The sequence below is a fragment of the Pipistrellus hanaki genome, assembly GCF_964339955.1.
Source record: "Pipistrellus hanaki genome assembly, chromosome: 1".
Lineage (NCBI taxonomy): Eukaryota > Metazoa > Chordata > Mammalia > Chiroptera > Vespertilionidae > Pipistrellus > Pipistrellus hanaki.
The window spans coordinates 61,031,859-61,048,917 of record NC_140503.1 but is presented as its reverse complement, the minus strand read 5'-3'; the positions used below and the strand labels follow the sequence as shown (position 1 = coordinate 61,048,917).

Sequence of the window (17,059 nt, the reverse complement as noted above, 5' to 3'; positions counted from 1 at the left end):
AGTACAAAGAAACCAAAATAGTCTTGTAGTTTAATTAATAGAATTATACCAACTCTAATTTCTTAATTTTGATCATTGTGCCATGGTTATATAAGGTGTAAACTGGGGAAGTTGGGTGAATGACATATAGGAACTCTATTCTACCTTTGTAACACTTTTGTAAGTCTAAAATTACTCTAAAATTTAAAAATATTTTTCTTTATTATATTACATATGTCTCCTTTTCCCCCCATTGACCTCTCCCTGGCCACTCACACCTCCTAAATTTTTTTTTTATACTATGTGATTGTGGCTAGCTTCTCCTATGTATTATAACTAGATACATTGCTTCCAACAGTTGTTGAATCAAAGAAATATTTATTGGTGGAAAAGATAGTAATATGGAGCCATTCATTGGCCTTATTGTTTTGATAGAAATCATTCCAGCCACAAATATTGCATGACCCTGGCTAAAATATGTTATAAAACTAGTTCTTTATCCTCGAAGAGGCTTCTGGGAATTGAAATGAGCAGCTGTTTATGTGCTTATCTGCCCTTTGTTCATGGGCTCAGATTGGATTTCTCCCTGATAGTGTGCATTTCCACAGCCAGGTGGCTGGATAAAACTTGATTTTGGACCTGCTAATCTGAGAGGGTGTTTTATCCACAGCAATTGGTAGAGCAAAATGAATAGTTCTTTGCACTCTGTGTGTTTGATATTCCCATCCTGCTATGATAAGAGATTCATTTCTGTCGCACACTTAGCTCAGTTGCTAACAGATGGAGCTGGCTTAGACAGCTGAGAAAAGAAAGATCAAAGCATGTGTGGTCCAGAGGCAGCTCCTCCCCCAGGGGCAGCTCCTCACCCAGGGGCAGCTCCTCCCCCAGAGGCAGCTCCTCCCCCAGGGGCAGCTCCTTTCCCAGGGGCTTATCAGCCAAGAAACTTGCATTGTGTTGGCGAAGCAATAAGAAATGTAAGAAATCTCTCCTCGCATAGAGAAATTTCATTCAGCAGATACCCAACACGTATTGATTAAGAGCCTTCTACATATACTTAACTCTGAGGGTGGAATAGGGATCCGTTCCCACCTTCACACAGTTTACAGTCTTGTGGGCAGACAGGAAGCTCAATAAACAGAAACAATAAAATGTGGGTCGCTGCTGTGACTTTTAAGGTGGGACAGGCAGAGCACTGAGACTCAAACGTATGATGATGGAGAAGAAAACTACGCGCCCCTCTTTGCTTTCCATGCCATAGGTGAGTTTGAGGGTGGAAGACATTCTTTTCAGAGGCTCCTTTATGCAGGCAGAGAGACATGCCTCTGACTGGAGACCTGTGACCACAGGATCCTGACAGACTGCACCCCTCCCGGTGCCGTGCCCGGGGGAGATGCTCCTGCTCATGAGTGAGTGCTGATTTGCACCAATGAGTGGCTGTCACTCAACCTCATCCAACCTCAAAGTACTGTTAAATTCAGGTACTCTCTAACAACATTTATTGAATGCTTCAGTCAATCCTGACACTATTTTACATGTTTTACATAAATTAACTTAATTTTTACAACTGCACAGCAGAATGACTATTATTATACCCATTTTATAGGTGAGAAAATGAGGCATAGGAAACAAGGAAGAAATAAATCACCTAACGGTACCCAGGCCCCCAGTGAGCAGCAGCCCAGGCTTTGCACCTCAGCAGTCAGCACCCAGAGGCTGCCCTCCTCTGCCTGCCTCTCCAGGAGAGCAAAGGCTTCATGGGCCACGAGGATACACACAGGGATCCTCAGAGCTGCAACCCCAGCGACCAAGAGCCTCGTTGTACTCCTGTTGCAGCTGTCCCTCCCCACCTTCTCTCACAGCCTCACCTCGGGAACAGGCTGGGCTGCAGTCTGGGACGAGCATCCACTGAGCCACACTCGGAACGAGGCCGTCTCTTTACAGTCTGAGCAGCAGTGACTGTGGGTCAAAGACAAGGCAGAGGCCAGGAGGCACTTCCCTTCCCCAGAGCCTCTGCGTTCTCATCTAAGAGCCCTGAAGCTAACTCTTTCCGTATGACACGCCGGGACCTGACCACCAACCTGGGTCAGTATCCTACTCTGGCTCAGATGACTGGCATGGTATGCCTGGATAACCTCTATTCAGATGCACTTTTTGAAACAGGCGTGGTCCCAGTGTTTAGTTTGGGGGTAGGGATAGACAAGGGGTGGCTAGGTCGAGTGGGCAAGAAGAGACAACTGAGAGGACTCTACTGAGTCCTCCACCCAGATAGCTCCACTCAGTGCTGATACCAGAACATTCCAGAAGATATGCCAAATCCAACTGAAGTGTTCCGATATCCTAGAGTTTTAAAAAGTAAAATTCATGCCCTTAAAAGTGCATATTCTACTAGAATTGAGCATCTCACTCTTATTAGCTTTTTTTCAATAAAGTATTCCAATAATTTGGTAACCAATAGTTTGATGGTCTGTATAATGGCCAACTCAATAATACATCAGAAGTTCTTCCCTAAGTTTCAGTGTTCAACTTACTCAAATGTTTCCCTTTCATCCCCTGACAGCACCAGCATTTAATGATCACACGTAACAGTCCTCGCCGGGTCCCTGAATCTCCGCCACGCAGTAGAGCTGCACGCTCTTGCTGTCACACTCAGGATCTTTTTTCATGTCTATTTTTAGTGTTCCTGGTTCAAGCTTCTCCAGGCCACTGGAACACTCGCCTCACTTTCTTTCTCTCCCTCTGGCATACATGCTGCTGGTAGGAGCCCCCCAGGTTAAAATCGGGGCATAAATCCTTTACTGCTCCTTCCTCGGGAGGACTTACGGCTTCCAGATCACAACTCAGTTTTTAAGATGAACACAAGCTGGACGACCTTCTGATGGGCTTGAAACTTTGAAGTGGATGAGGACATTTTCCTCTCAGATGACGGAAGCACTCCAACTTCCCCTTTGCCGTTGCTTCCTTTCCTTGAAGGTAGCTGTATCTTGTTTTCTTTAAACGTGTCCCTTCCACATTTGCCTGCCATGCCAACAGTCATCAGCCCGTCTGTGGCCCCGCAGACAGGGGCTGGGCCCAAGTCCCCAGGGCCGGTTCCCCTCCCGGCCCAGGGCAAGACCACGGAGGCCGGGGGCGCTAACCCAAGTGGCATCTATTCAGCCATCATCAGCCGAAATTTCCCTATCATCGGAGTGAAAGAGAAGACATACGAGCAGCTTCATAAGAAGTGTCTAGAGAAGAAGGTTCTTTATGTGGATCCTGAGTTCCCGCCGGATGAGACCTCCCTCTTCTATAGCCAGAAGTTTCCCATCCAGTTCGTGTGGAAGAGACCTCCGGTGAGTAGCTTACTGGTTGCTGGTTGGGCTTTTGCCTCAGAGAAGTCCTCCCACCGAGCACCTCCCACAGCTCCATGGTGCCCATGGGCTGCGGGAAGGGGCCTGGCTACAGCTCCACCAGGCCCGGTCCTCCTGAGGCGGGGCTGCTTCTCTCTCTCTCTCTCTCTCTCTCTCTCTCTCTCTCTCTCTGAAAAACGTTTTTCTTTTTATAAAAGTCATTAGAACTCAGTTTCATTTATCCTATAAAAATAAATCCAAACCATCCAGATCTGGCCTGTTTAAATATCTTGCATTTTATAAGATTCCTTCCATTCCTTGAGCGGCAGTCATGATGTTCCTCTTTGGTTTGCCGGCAGCCATGTCTTTCTGAAGCATGGAAGCCCCAGCGAGGGAGAGGGGCAGGCAAAGATTACCTTTTCATGCACAAAATGTTAGGGTTAGAAGGAGAACCCCTAGCAACTGTTTTGTGCATATTCCTCACCTCACAAATGAGGGCATAATGGCACGCCAGAGTGAGGAATACCCAGTGAGCACATGACAGCTCAGATTTAAACCCTTTCTCTTCTAGCTGACTCTTCCAGCCTCGGGGCTTCATTTGCAGTGAGCTACCATATTCTCCTGGCTCCCTCCTCTGATCACCCCTCCAGTATGACTCTTGTTCTTAATTCAAGAAATACTGAGTATCTTCTAGACTAGAGCCCAAACCAGGCAAGCGACTGGGGAGACAGCAGTGAGGAAGGAAGACAAAAATCCCTGCTTTCCTGGAGCCTGGAGTCCTGCGGGGAAGGGGGAAAAGAGTGCCTGTCGGAAGATAATGTTCAGGGACCATAAGGCAAAGGGAGCTCCCCCTGTTCAGGGAGAAATCACTTACTCTGAGGCCCAAAGCTATTGAATAGTTTCATCAACCTAAGCTGAGGCCCAGTGCAATTCATTAGCCATGTTTTTCTTTCTAACCTGGGACGAGATAGCCAACAACGCTGTTCTCACCTTGTGTATTCCACAGGCTCCTCTCCTCTGCTGAGGACTCTGTGGTGAGGCCCAGAACTAGCCCCACAGCCCGCAGTTTAGAAGTGAGGACTTGAAATATCTTTATTCTTTAACCCAGTTGCTGCCCTGCCGCTAGGGCACTAGATATGTCACACACACACACACACACACACACACACACACTAGCTGCCATGCCTTCAGGATAAATCCAAAGCCCTGAGTGGAGATATAGGCCCTTCGAGAGCTGGTCCTGCCTACCTGTGCATCTCATCTCTACCTCTCCCCTTGGACCCTGACACATTCAGCCGCTCTGTGGTTCCAGCTCCTCTCAGACCCGGAGGCCTTTGTTCGTGCTGTCTGTCCGTCCGTCTGGAATGCCCTCGTTCTCACCTCACTTGCTTCTCCTCACCGTCTCTCCAAAACTCTGTTCAGGTGTCCTTTCCTTCAAGCTTGCTCGTGTCTGTTGCCCATCTTCTGAGAGCAGGGCCATTCCCTGTTCATCTCTGAGCCCTCCTACCCTGCCACGGGCCAGGCCTTCAGTCTGTCCTCAGCTGCTGGTGAATAAAACCCACATCTGACCCCGAGAGTTAAGACAGCCCTGCCTGCCAAGGCTGGGAGTTCCTAAAAGCCTTTTCCAACACTACTGCAGAGACAAAGCCAAAAAACACACTGTTTTTAGTAACATCGTGGATGAATTTTTAGCCTTAAAAGCTAGACTGACATATTAATAAAAATGTTTTAAGGTTCTGTTATACTCTAAGCTCTAGATCAGTCCTAAAAGCTATACTGTCAGTATCAGTGTGACATGAGGAGCACTGACACACCTGTCTGTCCCACACTGTGCTCCCACCACCACCAAAGTCCTCAATTCTCCACTGTTGCTAAAGGTCCAGGTGGCAAATCCCATTCTTGGTTAAAATGTGCCTTTCCTCTGAGGTTAAGATGGGGAAAACACTGCCTGTCGGGTTTATTAGCATAAATTAGCATATAGAATGAATGAATCCTAGAGATGTGGTCTAACCCCCTCACAGACTGATAGGTGAAGTGATTAAGATCCAGAAAGAGCAAATGACTTATCTATAGTCACACACGTTGACTGAAAATGGAAAACGGAATGACTTCAGAACTTTCTGAAACGGAGAGCACTCTTGGGGACACGTTTTCCATGTGCGCCACAGGTGTAGGGACGTTTGCCAGCCTCGAGCATTCTGGAAAGAAGACAGTGTCCTATGAGAGGCCCTTCCTGCTTTTACAATCTAATGCACAGAATCATTGAAACCAACATGATTTTTTTCTTCACAATAAAGTATTACTTAGTCCAATCAGATGAGGAAGAAGGGAGAGTTATTCACAGCCAACAATAATTCTAGTGAGGATAACATGCTGCTCTTTCAATCCTTCCCTCCCAGAAGACAGACAGACTCGGGTCACCTTTAATCTCCTCTCACCTGCTGACCACAGCTACCTCACTGCCTCTCCTCCTCTGCGAGAGACGGCAGGCCAAACAATCTGACTTCTCTCCCCTTTTCTAATGTGGTCTATTTCTAGGAGCGGAAAGCAAACAAGCCACATTTTTTTTTTTTTTTTTTCACTCAGAACAACTAGCGCTTTAATGGGGAGCTAATAACTACTCGGCTGAAGACAGTTTCCATCTCTACCCAAAGGGTGGCAGCTGTGGCAGCCTTTGCCGCCCCACTGGATTCTGAGGGGTGGGGGAACAGGATAAGAGGGGGGCTTCTCAACTCTCCAGCCCTCCCCCCCACCCCCAGCATAAAGGGGCAGCCAGGGCTGGCAGCACTAGGCTGGGTCTAAGGCACTATCTCCCACCATTTACAGGCAAAGGGCAGGCGGCGGAGTCTCCGGTCTGAGCCATGTAGTCACAGTCGTTGACGAAGGTGCATTTGAAGCCCAGGGCTCCCGCAGCTGGCAGATCCTCTCTTCCAGGCAGCAGGTGCCCTTGATCTGGGGCCCAAAAGGCTTGGGGATGCCCAGGCTCTTGCCCGGCACAATCAGCTGCAGCGGGCTGGGGAAGCAGAGCCTGGCGTAGAGTTTCTCGGGCTGCTCCGTGGAGGGCATGGTGCTCAGCTGCTCCAAGCGGCAGAGCTGTGGAGTGTGGACAACGTCCCTCTCCCGCAGGCCCAGCTCCTGCTTCAGGATGTCTCGGTTCCCGTTAACGCACTTCTCCACGTGGTCATTCTGCTTCCTCATAATGTCATTATCCAGAAGCTGATTGATGGTCGTGACCTCCCTCCCTTTGGAAAGGAGCTGGTCCTCCCGCACTTCCTCACACAGGGCGGTGTCTCCGTAGCCCTCCTTCTGTTTCTCCTGGAAGAGTTGGTAGCAGGAGCCGGAAGCCCTTGTCACTCTCAGCCTTAACCTGTGTGGGGATGAAGCACATGAACTTGACCGCGTGGCCCATCATCAGCCAGTCTGGGTAGAGCCCTACCAGGGTCTAGACTTGCTGGGCGGAGAGGAAATTCTTTCTCATGTCCCGGCCCTCCTTGCTTGGGTAAAAGCTGCGGCCAATGAGGATGCTACCTAGAGGATACTCTCTCCCTTCGACCTTGACGGGTGGAGACACCATCAGGTTCCCAATGGAATCCATAGTGATCACCTTATTGTCCTCAGTGAGTTGGGTCACGTAGCCAATCCCTGGGCTCAGTGAGTATTTCATGGGGAAGTCTTCGAGGTTAGAGACCCCGGGGGTGTCGAAGACCAAGGAGATCGTCTTGTGGAGAGCTTCAGTGTAGCAGAAGACCATCTCGTCCTGGAGTCACCTGCCCAGGTGTTTGGGGTCCTTGTAGACAGATACCACCTGGATGTTACTCTTCTTGCTGAGCTCGGTCACTGTTTTCACAAAACCATGCCCTTGCAGCTCTCTGCACAGGTAGATCTCTAGAAGCATCTGGGTGCTTGGGGTGAAGATGCAAGGAGCCACCCTGAACACAACCGTGTCCTTGTTCACCAGGGTCTCTGGAATCAACGTGTTTTCAGACACTTCCACCAGGGAGACCGAGTAGGAAATCAGGCCAGAGAAGTTGGCAGATGGGAACTCCGTGGCTCCTTTAGGGAGCTCCTCTGATTCTCCGTGTGCTTTCCTCTTTCCTTCTAGTTATAGAATTTCCACTCAGCCAGCTTTCCTGTGGTTCTGGATGATGTTCATTTTGTCTTTTAGTTGTAGTTTTGAAATTGTTGTGCGAGGCAACAGTTTAGGTGTTTACCTATGCCGCCATCTTGGTTTCTCTTCTGTTGTGCAGTCTTATCACCACCTACATCTGTTGTAAAGTCTCCAAAAGAGGTGACACATCTTTCCAGCTTAATTTGTGTCCAGGACCAATCAATAGCCTGGGCTGGTGTAGGTCAACAATTACAGCATCAGCTTGCACACTGAAGGGTCTCAGGTTCAATTCCCAGTCAAAGGCACCTATCTGGATTGCAGGTTACATCCTTGTCCCTGGTCAGGGGTCATATGGGAAGCAACCAGCCAATGTCTCTCTCTCACATCAATGTTTCTCTCTCTGTCTCCCTCTCTCCCTCCCTCCCTATCTTCCACTCTCTCTAAACAAAAATGAAAATAATATCTTCAGGTGAGGGTTTTTTAAAAATAGTTAACCACAGCAATGTATTTGATCACTTCATGCTTGATCTAAATGAATCAATCCAACCAAACATGGGGGTATGTATGTGAACAAGCCCCTCATGGGCACGTGACTGCTTTTACTTTAGGACAATTCCAGTCATTCACATTAAACACAAAATTTGTGTTTTATTATGAAAATGCAAGTACCAAACACCTCCACTTCTCCCCCAGCTCTTCTCCCAGGAAACCTGCTCTCCCTCCTCTGCCCTCCAAGCTCCTGGGGCTGAAATCTGGGACTCTGCATTTTCTCTTTGCAACTTTTTGCTCAGTTTTTTGTTTCCATTGGCTGTTGGAGGCTGGGAGAATTGACCACCTTCCCTTATCTTCAGATCCAGGGCTTTCTACTTTGTTGCCAGTTACTGGACCTCCAGGTCACAGGCTGCCTAACCTACCTCTTCCCCTCAAATCGGTTCACATCCCTCCATCAGGGTCAGAACTGGGTCTCATCTTCACCCACATTTCTCTGGTGTGTGCCCTCCCGCTTTGCTGTTACTGATCACAGCCCCACATGCCACTGTGCTTTGGTCTAACCTGGCTCTTGACCCTCTTCTTTCCCACAACTTGGGCCAACTAGTCCCCTCTGCCAACAGCTGGACCTCAGGAAACCTTCTCCCAGACAGACAGCAGTCTCTATATTCCACGCAGGTGACTTTATTCCCTATAGTTCTCATGCCTGGAAATCTCTTGCATTCGACTCTTTTTAAGGATAGAGTTTATGTAAATTTCCCAAGCTGCAATTCAACATGAATCATATCTCACCAAAGTCTAGAAGATTTTGGTACTGGTACTTTCCTGATCTTATCAGGTGTCCTAAGAAAGTCATGACCGCCACCCAGTTGAATGCAATTGAAGGAAGATTTTCATGTAAGACGCATCACAATTTCAGAGATACTAAAATGTGAGGGGGGTGCTTTAGAATGGAAAAATAAGCCTGGCCAGTTTGATTCAGTAGTTGAGCATCAATCTATGAACCAGGAGGTCATGGTTTGATTCCTGGTCAGGGTACAGGCCCAGGTTGGGGGCTCAATCCCCAGTGTGGGGTGTACAGGAGGCAGCCAATCAATGATTCTCTCTCATCATTGATGTTTCTATCTCTCGCTCCTTCACCCTTTCTCTCTGAAATCAATAATAATAATTTAAAAAAAAAAAACACCTTAAGAAAGAAAAAGAAAACAAGTAATACTCCTTTTTTATTTAACACAGTTCTGCTATCCCCTTTCTACTCCTCTTACAAAACCAATTCTTTCTCACACACTGCCTATCATGGACTCAACCAGACCTGCTGGGTTTCGCTGCTGTCTGTCTGACTTGGTCTCCTGCCCCTTTCTGAGTCCTCATCATGCAGGCAGAACCAACGCCTCCCTGGTCCCAAGACTGTTACATGGGGGTAGCCGGGAGGGGAACCATTACATTCTTCAGATGAGGTCTTGTTACTGCAAAATTATCTTTGATTTCTTGCACCTCTTTAGCCAAAGGTACTTAACACAGTGGTCGGCAAACTCATTAATCAACAGAGCCGCAGTCTGCCAACCACTGGCTTAACAAATGTAAACCCTTAGCATGGCAGGTGCTTCCATTTCTCTCTTCAAGAGGGAATCTCATAAGGAAAAGTTAGGAAGATACTTGAGATTACAGAAGGAGTAATTTCTCTCTGGGGTGGACATGACTGTTTTCAATGGAGACAAAAATTGTAATTGCCATTTACTTATAAAAGGAGGAGAACTAGAAACCCAAGAGGGATAGGGCAAGAGGCCACATGCCCCAGTGTCATCCCTCCCTTGACCTGACCCTCAAAAGTCTTTACTGGTGATGAACTTGTGAGATGCCTGAGGCAAGTAACTTTGGAGTAAGTACCTTGAATTTTACAGGCAGGACTGAGCCAATACACCCGGGAGTCAGTGTGGAAAGCACAGGGGTGGAGAAAAAGAGGGAAGCATAAAGAAGCAAAGTGCCAGGAACCCACGGAAACCTGGTGGGGTGAGGAGGCTCTGCCCTCTCAGAGGCCAGGAAGTGGGGGTGCGAGATCTCTAAGGAACTGGGAGGCCCCGGCTGACACCTGGGAAGCATCCTGCTGAGGAGAAGCTGACGCTTGCTTTACCATTTTCATCCAACCTTCAACTTTAAATACTCACCATCAGAGCTATCAGAAGTTTATTACATTCTCCCAGAACACCCGGAATATAGGTTTAAAACTGCTATTAAAAACTCCTTATACATCATAAGATTGAAAATGTTTGGAAACTGCTTCTTTCCGCTATTTCAGATAAACGGATGCCCCATCTCCTTCAATAGCGATTAGTTTCTGTCCCAGTCTGAAAAGTCATCCTTGTTTCTAGCCAGAACTCTTGCAGCCACCATTTTATCACATTATCTCTAGCTCAGAAGACAGCGAAACAGAGTCGGCTGATTTCCTCTATATGATAATTCTCCAAACTCGTGAATAACATCATCCCTCCTTTACTTGCTTTTCAGCTCAAACACTCACAGACTTTACTCCCTAGGATGACGATTTTTTTCCAGAGCTAGGTAGGTCAGTGCTATGATCCATGTTTAGTCCATCCTCATTATTCATGGATACTTGTGAATTGACTACTCACTAAAATGTCCTTGCAGCCCCACAGTCAGTATCCATGGTCATTAGTGGGCAGGTGTAGGGCACTGAAAATTTGAATCACCCTATGAGCGGGTTCCCAACTGAAGTCAAACAAAGCTACACTCCACCTTCTTATTTCAAGTCCTTCTCACAGTCTAGTTGGTGTCACATTTTTTTTCATATGTATGTGCTTCTTGTTGGCGATTTCTCTGTTTAAAATGTCCCCCAAGCCTAGGCCTGAAGGGCTGTCTAGCGTTCCTAAGTTCAAGATGGATATGATGTGCCTGAGGGAGAACATAGGAGTGTTAGATAAGCTTCATTCGGGCATTCATTATGGTGCTGTTGGCTGTGAGATCAATGTTAATGAATCAATAATATATAGCAGAGCAGGAGTCTTTGAACAAAAACACACATAAAACAAGGTTGTGTATTTATCGGTTGATGAAAATGTGTGATCAGAGAGACTCCCGGGAACCTTGTCTTGTGTTTCCTCCAGGAGCAGCGGCTCAGTATTCACTAGGTCGGCGCTCACAGCACCTTTATAGCACGTAACTACTATGAGCAAAGGGAATTGCCTATATTTCCTATGTGCTCTGTATTCTTAAATGTCACAACTCGAAACAATACTCCAGAGTGTGAACAGTCTGAAACATGGCAACACATTTTAATCCGTTGTGGTCACTATTGTTTTTGAAGTTCAAGTTGACCTGTCCTTGAAGCGTGGGAACGGCGCGCCCCAGCCTGTAAGTGACTGCAGCACTGGCCTGACCCCTTTCATCCTGAACAGCTTCTTTGTGTTCCTGCCACAACACGGTGGCCCAGGCTCATTGTGTGTAGTTCCTGCCCGGACCTGGAATGAATCATTTCCTTAAGGAGCCTGGCTCCTCTGAGCCTGAGATGGAGGTAAAGAAAAGGGGTGAACTGTAGAGGACAGCTGGCCACCAGCTTCCGAGGGCCCCGTGCCCGGCCGTTACATCAGCGATCTGACGTTGGAGCCTCCTGCAACCCGTGCTGACGCGACATCGTCCCCGTGCCCCGTGGCTCTGTAATTAACACTCCGCCCCGCGCAGCTCCCAGCCAAGAGTTCGCGTGGCCTGTTCCTCGATTCTGAAAGAAGACACCTAGGTGGACACAAAGTAAAGGTTACTCCACGCCCGTGTGAGATGAGAGGAGGGGAATGGGAGTACAGAAGCTCGCCGGCTGTGAGCGCGAGCCCTCTGTTCTTAGGGCCCCGGACGCAGTCCCGGCGTAGCTTCTTCTCTCAGGGATGTCATCTGTCTTCCCAGTGAATCCGGCTTGGCAGGAGGTCTGCTTGTAATCTGTTTGAGAGAGCCATCTTCTGCCAGACCGATGCCGAGGCGAGCCACAGAGAGGGAGAACTGGGGGCACTGGGTGGTGGTGAAGACCGCTAGACTCAGAACCAAGCAAGCCTGGCCGGAGCCCTGGCTCTGCCACTAGCAAGTCACGTAACTCTCTACGTGTCGCTTTTCTCTTCTGTGATGGGATAAGCTCTTTTATCTTGTGGCTGTTCTGAGCCAGCATCCTTAAAGTCCTAGCAGGCACTCAGGGTAAGGCAGCAATCACGATTAGCATAGGCAGCAAAGGACACAAGTATAACAAGGATGAAGTGCACGGGCTTTAAAAGTTAGACAAACTTGATTCAAATCCCAAATCCATCTCTTATCAGTGTGGTCACCTCAGGCAAGTCACTGACCATTCCTGGGCCTCAGTTTCCTCGTCTGTGAAAGGAAAATAAAAGTTTCTCCATCGTAGAAACTTCAGACCTGGAATGAATCTCCATCACTAAGAATTGTTTAAGAATTGAATGAGATGTTTGTGTATGACATACTCAGTACAATGAGTCAGTAAATAGTGATGATGGTAATTGAAAGGCAAAATGAGGCGCCCGATTGAGAGCCAGCCTCCCGCTTTCTATTCAGCAAAGAATCCTGACAGTGCCGTCCGAGGCTGCAGGGGAGCAGGCCTCAGTGTTGGTGATAGTGACAATTCTGTAAATAATTTTGGGACTGCCTTCCATTGCGTTCCAAAGACAGCAGCTCCTCCTGAGGTCACGACTGGGACGGAGCTCTAGACGTCACGGTGAACACACTGAAACAACAGCAGTGCGATGGGACAGGCTGGCACAGAAATAGCCAAGAAATGTATGGAAAGATGCATTTCCTTGATTATAAATAAGTCAGAGCATCGTTTTATACACTTATGTATTTCTTGGACATTTGTTATCTTGCTGTCCATGTTCCTTAGCTGTCCATTTTTCTACTGAGTTGTTTGTCTTCTTCAACTTAAATTGTAGATATTCTTTACATATCCTGATACTAAATCACTTGATGGTCAGGTGAACTATATATTCTCCCACTTTGTGAATTGCCTTTTCACTCTCTTAAAGGTATTTTTAATATTAAAAATATCTTAATTAAAAGTTCTAAATTAGTTCTTAATTTATTATTTTTTTCTTTTTATGGTTAATGCTTTATGTGTTCTGTTAAAGTTTTTCCTAAACCAAAGTCGTTCTTCTTTATTATCATTTAGAGACTTTATTTTTCTGCCTTTATATTTGGGTCTATAATCCATCTGGAAATGAGTTATGCATGTAGTATAAAAATATGGATCACATTTTGTTGTTTTCCATATGGATGTTGAAAGGTGCCAGCCCAATTTATTTAAAAGACAACCCTTCCTCCACTGTTTTGCAAACCACTTTTAAATAAATCAAGTTTTATCGATGTGTGGTTCTGTTTCCACACTCTATTGTGTTCTATTTCCGTTTATTTGTCTATTTTTGTGCCAATGCCACAGCTCGTGCCAACAAATCTTAATATCCAGCAGAGCAGGTCCTCCCAACTTGGTTTTTCTTCTTCAGTGTTGTTTTAGCTGTCTCCTACTCTTTGCCTTCCTTTTTAGATTTTAGAAACAGAGTGTTGAGTTTCACAGAAATGACTAGGGAGATTTTCACTGAGATTACATTGAATCAATGTAGAGGAATGCACATCTTGACAATATTGAATCTTCCTATCCATGGCCCTCCATTTAAATAGATGTCCATTAGTGTACCTTTCAATCAAGTTATTTTATTTTTACTGTAAAGATCTTGAATATCTTTGTCAGATTTATTCCTAGGCATCTTTTGTTGTTGTTATTTTTATAAATGGTATCTTCCTTAAAATTGTACTAGATTTCTCAAGCATAAATATTCATTTGACTCATATCTTATAAATTCTTGATAATTCTAATAACAATAGCATATCCCAAGATATTGGCTATAGCCTCTGTGTTTCTATAGTTAGGTGAGCTGCCCAGTACATATGCACAACTGTATTCACCAGCCCAATTCTTGTGTTATTGTGCTAGTTAAACCCTCCAGAATAATTTTAATAACAAAGGGGCTAACAAGAATCTTCATCTGGCTCCCAAATTTAAAGAGGATATCCTTAATGCTTCACTGTTGAGTATATTTACTGTAAAGATCTCTATTTGTAGATACAACTTATCATTAAGAAGATCCCCTCTATTCCTGCTTTGCTGAGGAATTTTTAAAAATCATAAATGGAAAAGAAATAAAATAAGGGTTGTTGAACTTTATCAAATACTTTTTTGGCATTACTTGAGAAAGTCATGTGATTTTCCTCCTTTAAACAATTACATTAATAGAGTTTTCCAATGTTGACCACCTTGCATTCTTAGAATAAACCAAACAATCAAATTTAGGATGTATTATTATTAGTCCTTACCCCAGGATATTTTTTCCATTGATTTTTCAGACAGAGTGGAAGGGAGAGAGGAGGGGAGGGGAGAAAGAGAAACATTGAAGTGAGAGAGACACATCAGTTGGTTGCCTCTCACCCCCCTGACTGGGCGGGGGAGACTGGGCTGGGGATCAAACCTGCAACTCAGACACATGCTCTTGACCAGAAATTCAACCCAAGATCCTTCAGTCCGTAGGCCAATGCTCCAACCACTAGGCAAAATGGACTAAGGCATAATGTATATCTTTTTTACACATCACTAAATTTAAAAAAACAAAAAAACTTTTATTTAAGCTTCTGCATATATAGTTAATGAGACTGGCCTTTTATTTCTCTTTCTTGTGCTGTCCTATTATGTTATCAAGATTACACTAGCCTCATAAAATGAGTGGGGAATGTTCTTTTATTCTGTGAAATAGATAGACTGTGGTAAGATGAAAACTATACGTTCCTTAAATATTTGGTAGCATTTTGCCAGTATTTTCTTAAGGGAATATATTTATTTATTGATGCAACCTCTTCAAAAACCATGGGATCATTTGAAATTGCTTTTCTTATTGATACAGTAGTAATATTTATTTTTCTAGGAATTTGTAGTGACCCTTTTTAACTCTAAGAAAGTTTTGTGGGTTTTTTGTTTGTCTGTTTTGTGCTTTTTTTTTTTTTTTTTTCTTTAAAGTCAATGTTGTCAGATATTAATGTAGGTAGGCAAGCGTTGGGGGCAAGTTTTTGCTTTATATATATATGTAATTTTTTCTTCTTTTACTTCCAACATTTCTATGTCCTGATGTCTTTGGTGCATTTATTATAAACTATTTATAACTCTTTTGAAAAATCCAGTCTGAAAACCTTTTGTCTTTTAACTGGAGATTTTAGTCTGTTTGCATTGATTCTGAGCATTTATTTTGAATTTATTTCCACAATTTACCATAACCTTTCTGTTTGTATTGCTTTTTTAATGTTTCTTTTTTCCTCCTTATGCCTGTTTTTTTTTAATTGATTAAAAGTATTTTCTCTCATTTTTTTCTTCCTACTAATTTGCAAGTTATTGACTATGTTTTTTCTATAGTTGCCCTAAATTGTTGACTTACCTATTATTTTGATAAAGCCTGAAATTGTTCAATAGTCTTATTTTCCTCATAAATAAAATGAAGACCATATAGCACTTTAATCCCAAGTACTCCTCCTGTAACTAATATGCCATTGTTTTTCAGATTTTTAGCTCTATCTTCATTTTTCAAACTTAAAAAATTAGACAATAACATGTTTAACAGTCAATATTTGCTTGGATTTACACATGTTTACCACTTCTCTTGCTTACTGTTCCATCTTGAGTCTTTGCCTTTTCTTTCCAGAATAATCTCACTTTTTTCTAAAGTACACTGTTTAGAAGTTCCTTTAGTGAGTGTCTACTTTAATAAGCATCTCAGTACTTATTTGTATGCAATTTGCTTTCACTCTTGGAATAGTTTTCCTGAGTAATCAATTCTAGGTTGATTCTCAGTACTGTCTCCTACCTTACACTGTAATTCCTGGTAGCTGCTTTCCTGTAAGCTCCTTCCTTGTAATAGGCCATATACCTTTTCTCTCTGACTGCTTTTAAGATCTCTCTGTCTGTGGTATTCTGCAATATCACTTTGTTATGTCTAAACATATATTGCTTTATATCTTTCCTGCTTAGGATTCATTAGGATTCTTGATTCTGAGGATTAAACTCATTGTTCAATTGTAGAAAATCTCTTAGGATATTAATTCTCCCCATGTTTTCTATTATTTTCTTTTAGAGCTCCAATTAGATATATTTGAAACTTACTTGGCTTTATCTCACATATATCTTAACCTCATTTTCTTTAAAAAAAAAAAAATTCCCATCTCCTTGAATCTCTGTGTGGCATGTTGTGACTTCTCCTTATCTAGCTTCCAGTTCACCAATTTTCACTTTAACATCACCTAATCCAATTATTAAATTTCAATGTGTGAAACTTAATTGAATTCTGCTTCAAAAATAGAAGCAGTTAGTCCTAGCTGGTTTGGTTCAGTGGATAGAGTGTTGGCCTATAGACTGAAGGGTCGTGGGTTTGATTCCAGTCAAGGGCACATGCCTGGATTACAGGCTCAATCCCCAGTAGGGGGTATGGTTGAGCGTCAACCTATGAACCAGAAGGTCACAGTTCGATTCCCAGTCAGGGCACATGCCCGGGTTGCGGGCTCAATCCCCAGTGTGGGGCATGCAGGACAGCTGATTTAATGATTTTCTCTCATCATTGATGTTTCTCTCTCTCTCTCTTTCTCTCTCTCCGAACTCAACAAAAATATATTTTAAAAGAAAGAAAGAACTGACTTCAAAAATTATTTTGCCCTGGCCTGGTAGCTCAATTGGTTAGAGTAGGAGTGTCGAACGAACTCAATCAGAGAAGGGGCCAAAATCTAAAATCCAGCCTAAATTGCGGGCCGAATGGTTTACTGAACAGTCATAAACTGACAATGTCATAAACTGACAGCGGAGTGCAGTGATGACAGCGCGGTGCGGGCCACATTGCAAGGCCTGGCCGGCCGGATTTGGCCCGCGGGCCTTGTGTTTGACACATGTGGGTTAGAGCATCATCCCCATATGCCAAGGTTGTGAGTTCGATCCCCAGTCATGGCACATACAAGAATCAACCAATGGCCAAGGCCGGTTTGGCTCAGTGGATAGAGCGTCGGCTTGCGGACTGAAAGGTCCCGGGTTCGATTCCGGGTCAAGGGCATGTACCTTAGTTGTGGGCAC

General features: G+C 44.7%; 1 protein-coding gene and 1 pseudogene across 2 annotated transcripts in view; one reads left to right on the top strand and one right to left on the bottom strand.

Moving 5' to 3' along the window:
- Window positions 1-2,652: 2,652 nt before the first annotated feature.
- Window positions 2,653-17,059, top strand: part of CAPN3 (calpain 3) — a 46,673-nt gene continuing 32,266 nt past the window's right edge. The window contains exon 1 of the mRNA XM_084903156.1: window positions 2,653-3,308. Coding sequence (XP_084759282.1) covers window positions 3,000-3,308 — 309 coding nt within the window. The 5' untranslated portion in view covers window positions 2,653-2,999. The remainder of the gene's footprint in view (window positions 3,309-17,059) is intronic.
- LOC311611959 (inactive protein-arginine deiminase type-6-like) lies at window positions 6,112-8,758 on the bottom strand (annotated as a pseudogene). Its single transcript has 2 exons — window positions 8,695-8,758; window positions 6,112-7,403 (listed from the first exon to the last, which is right to left on the bottom strand). The product of its transcript is annotated as an inactive protein-arginine deiminase type-6-like (transcript).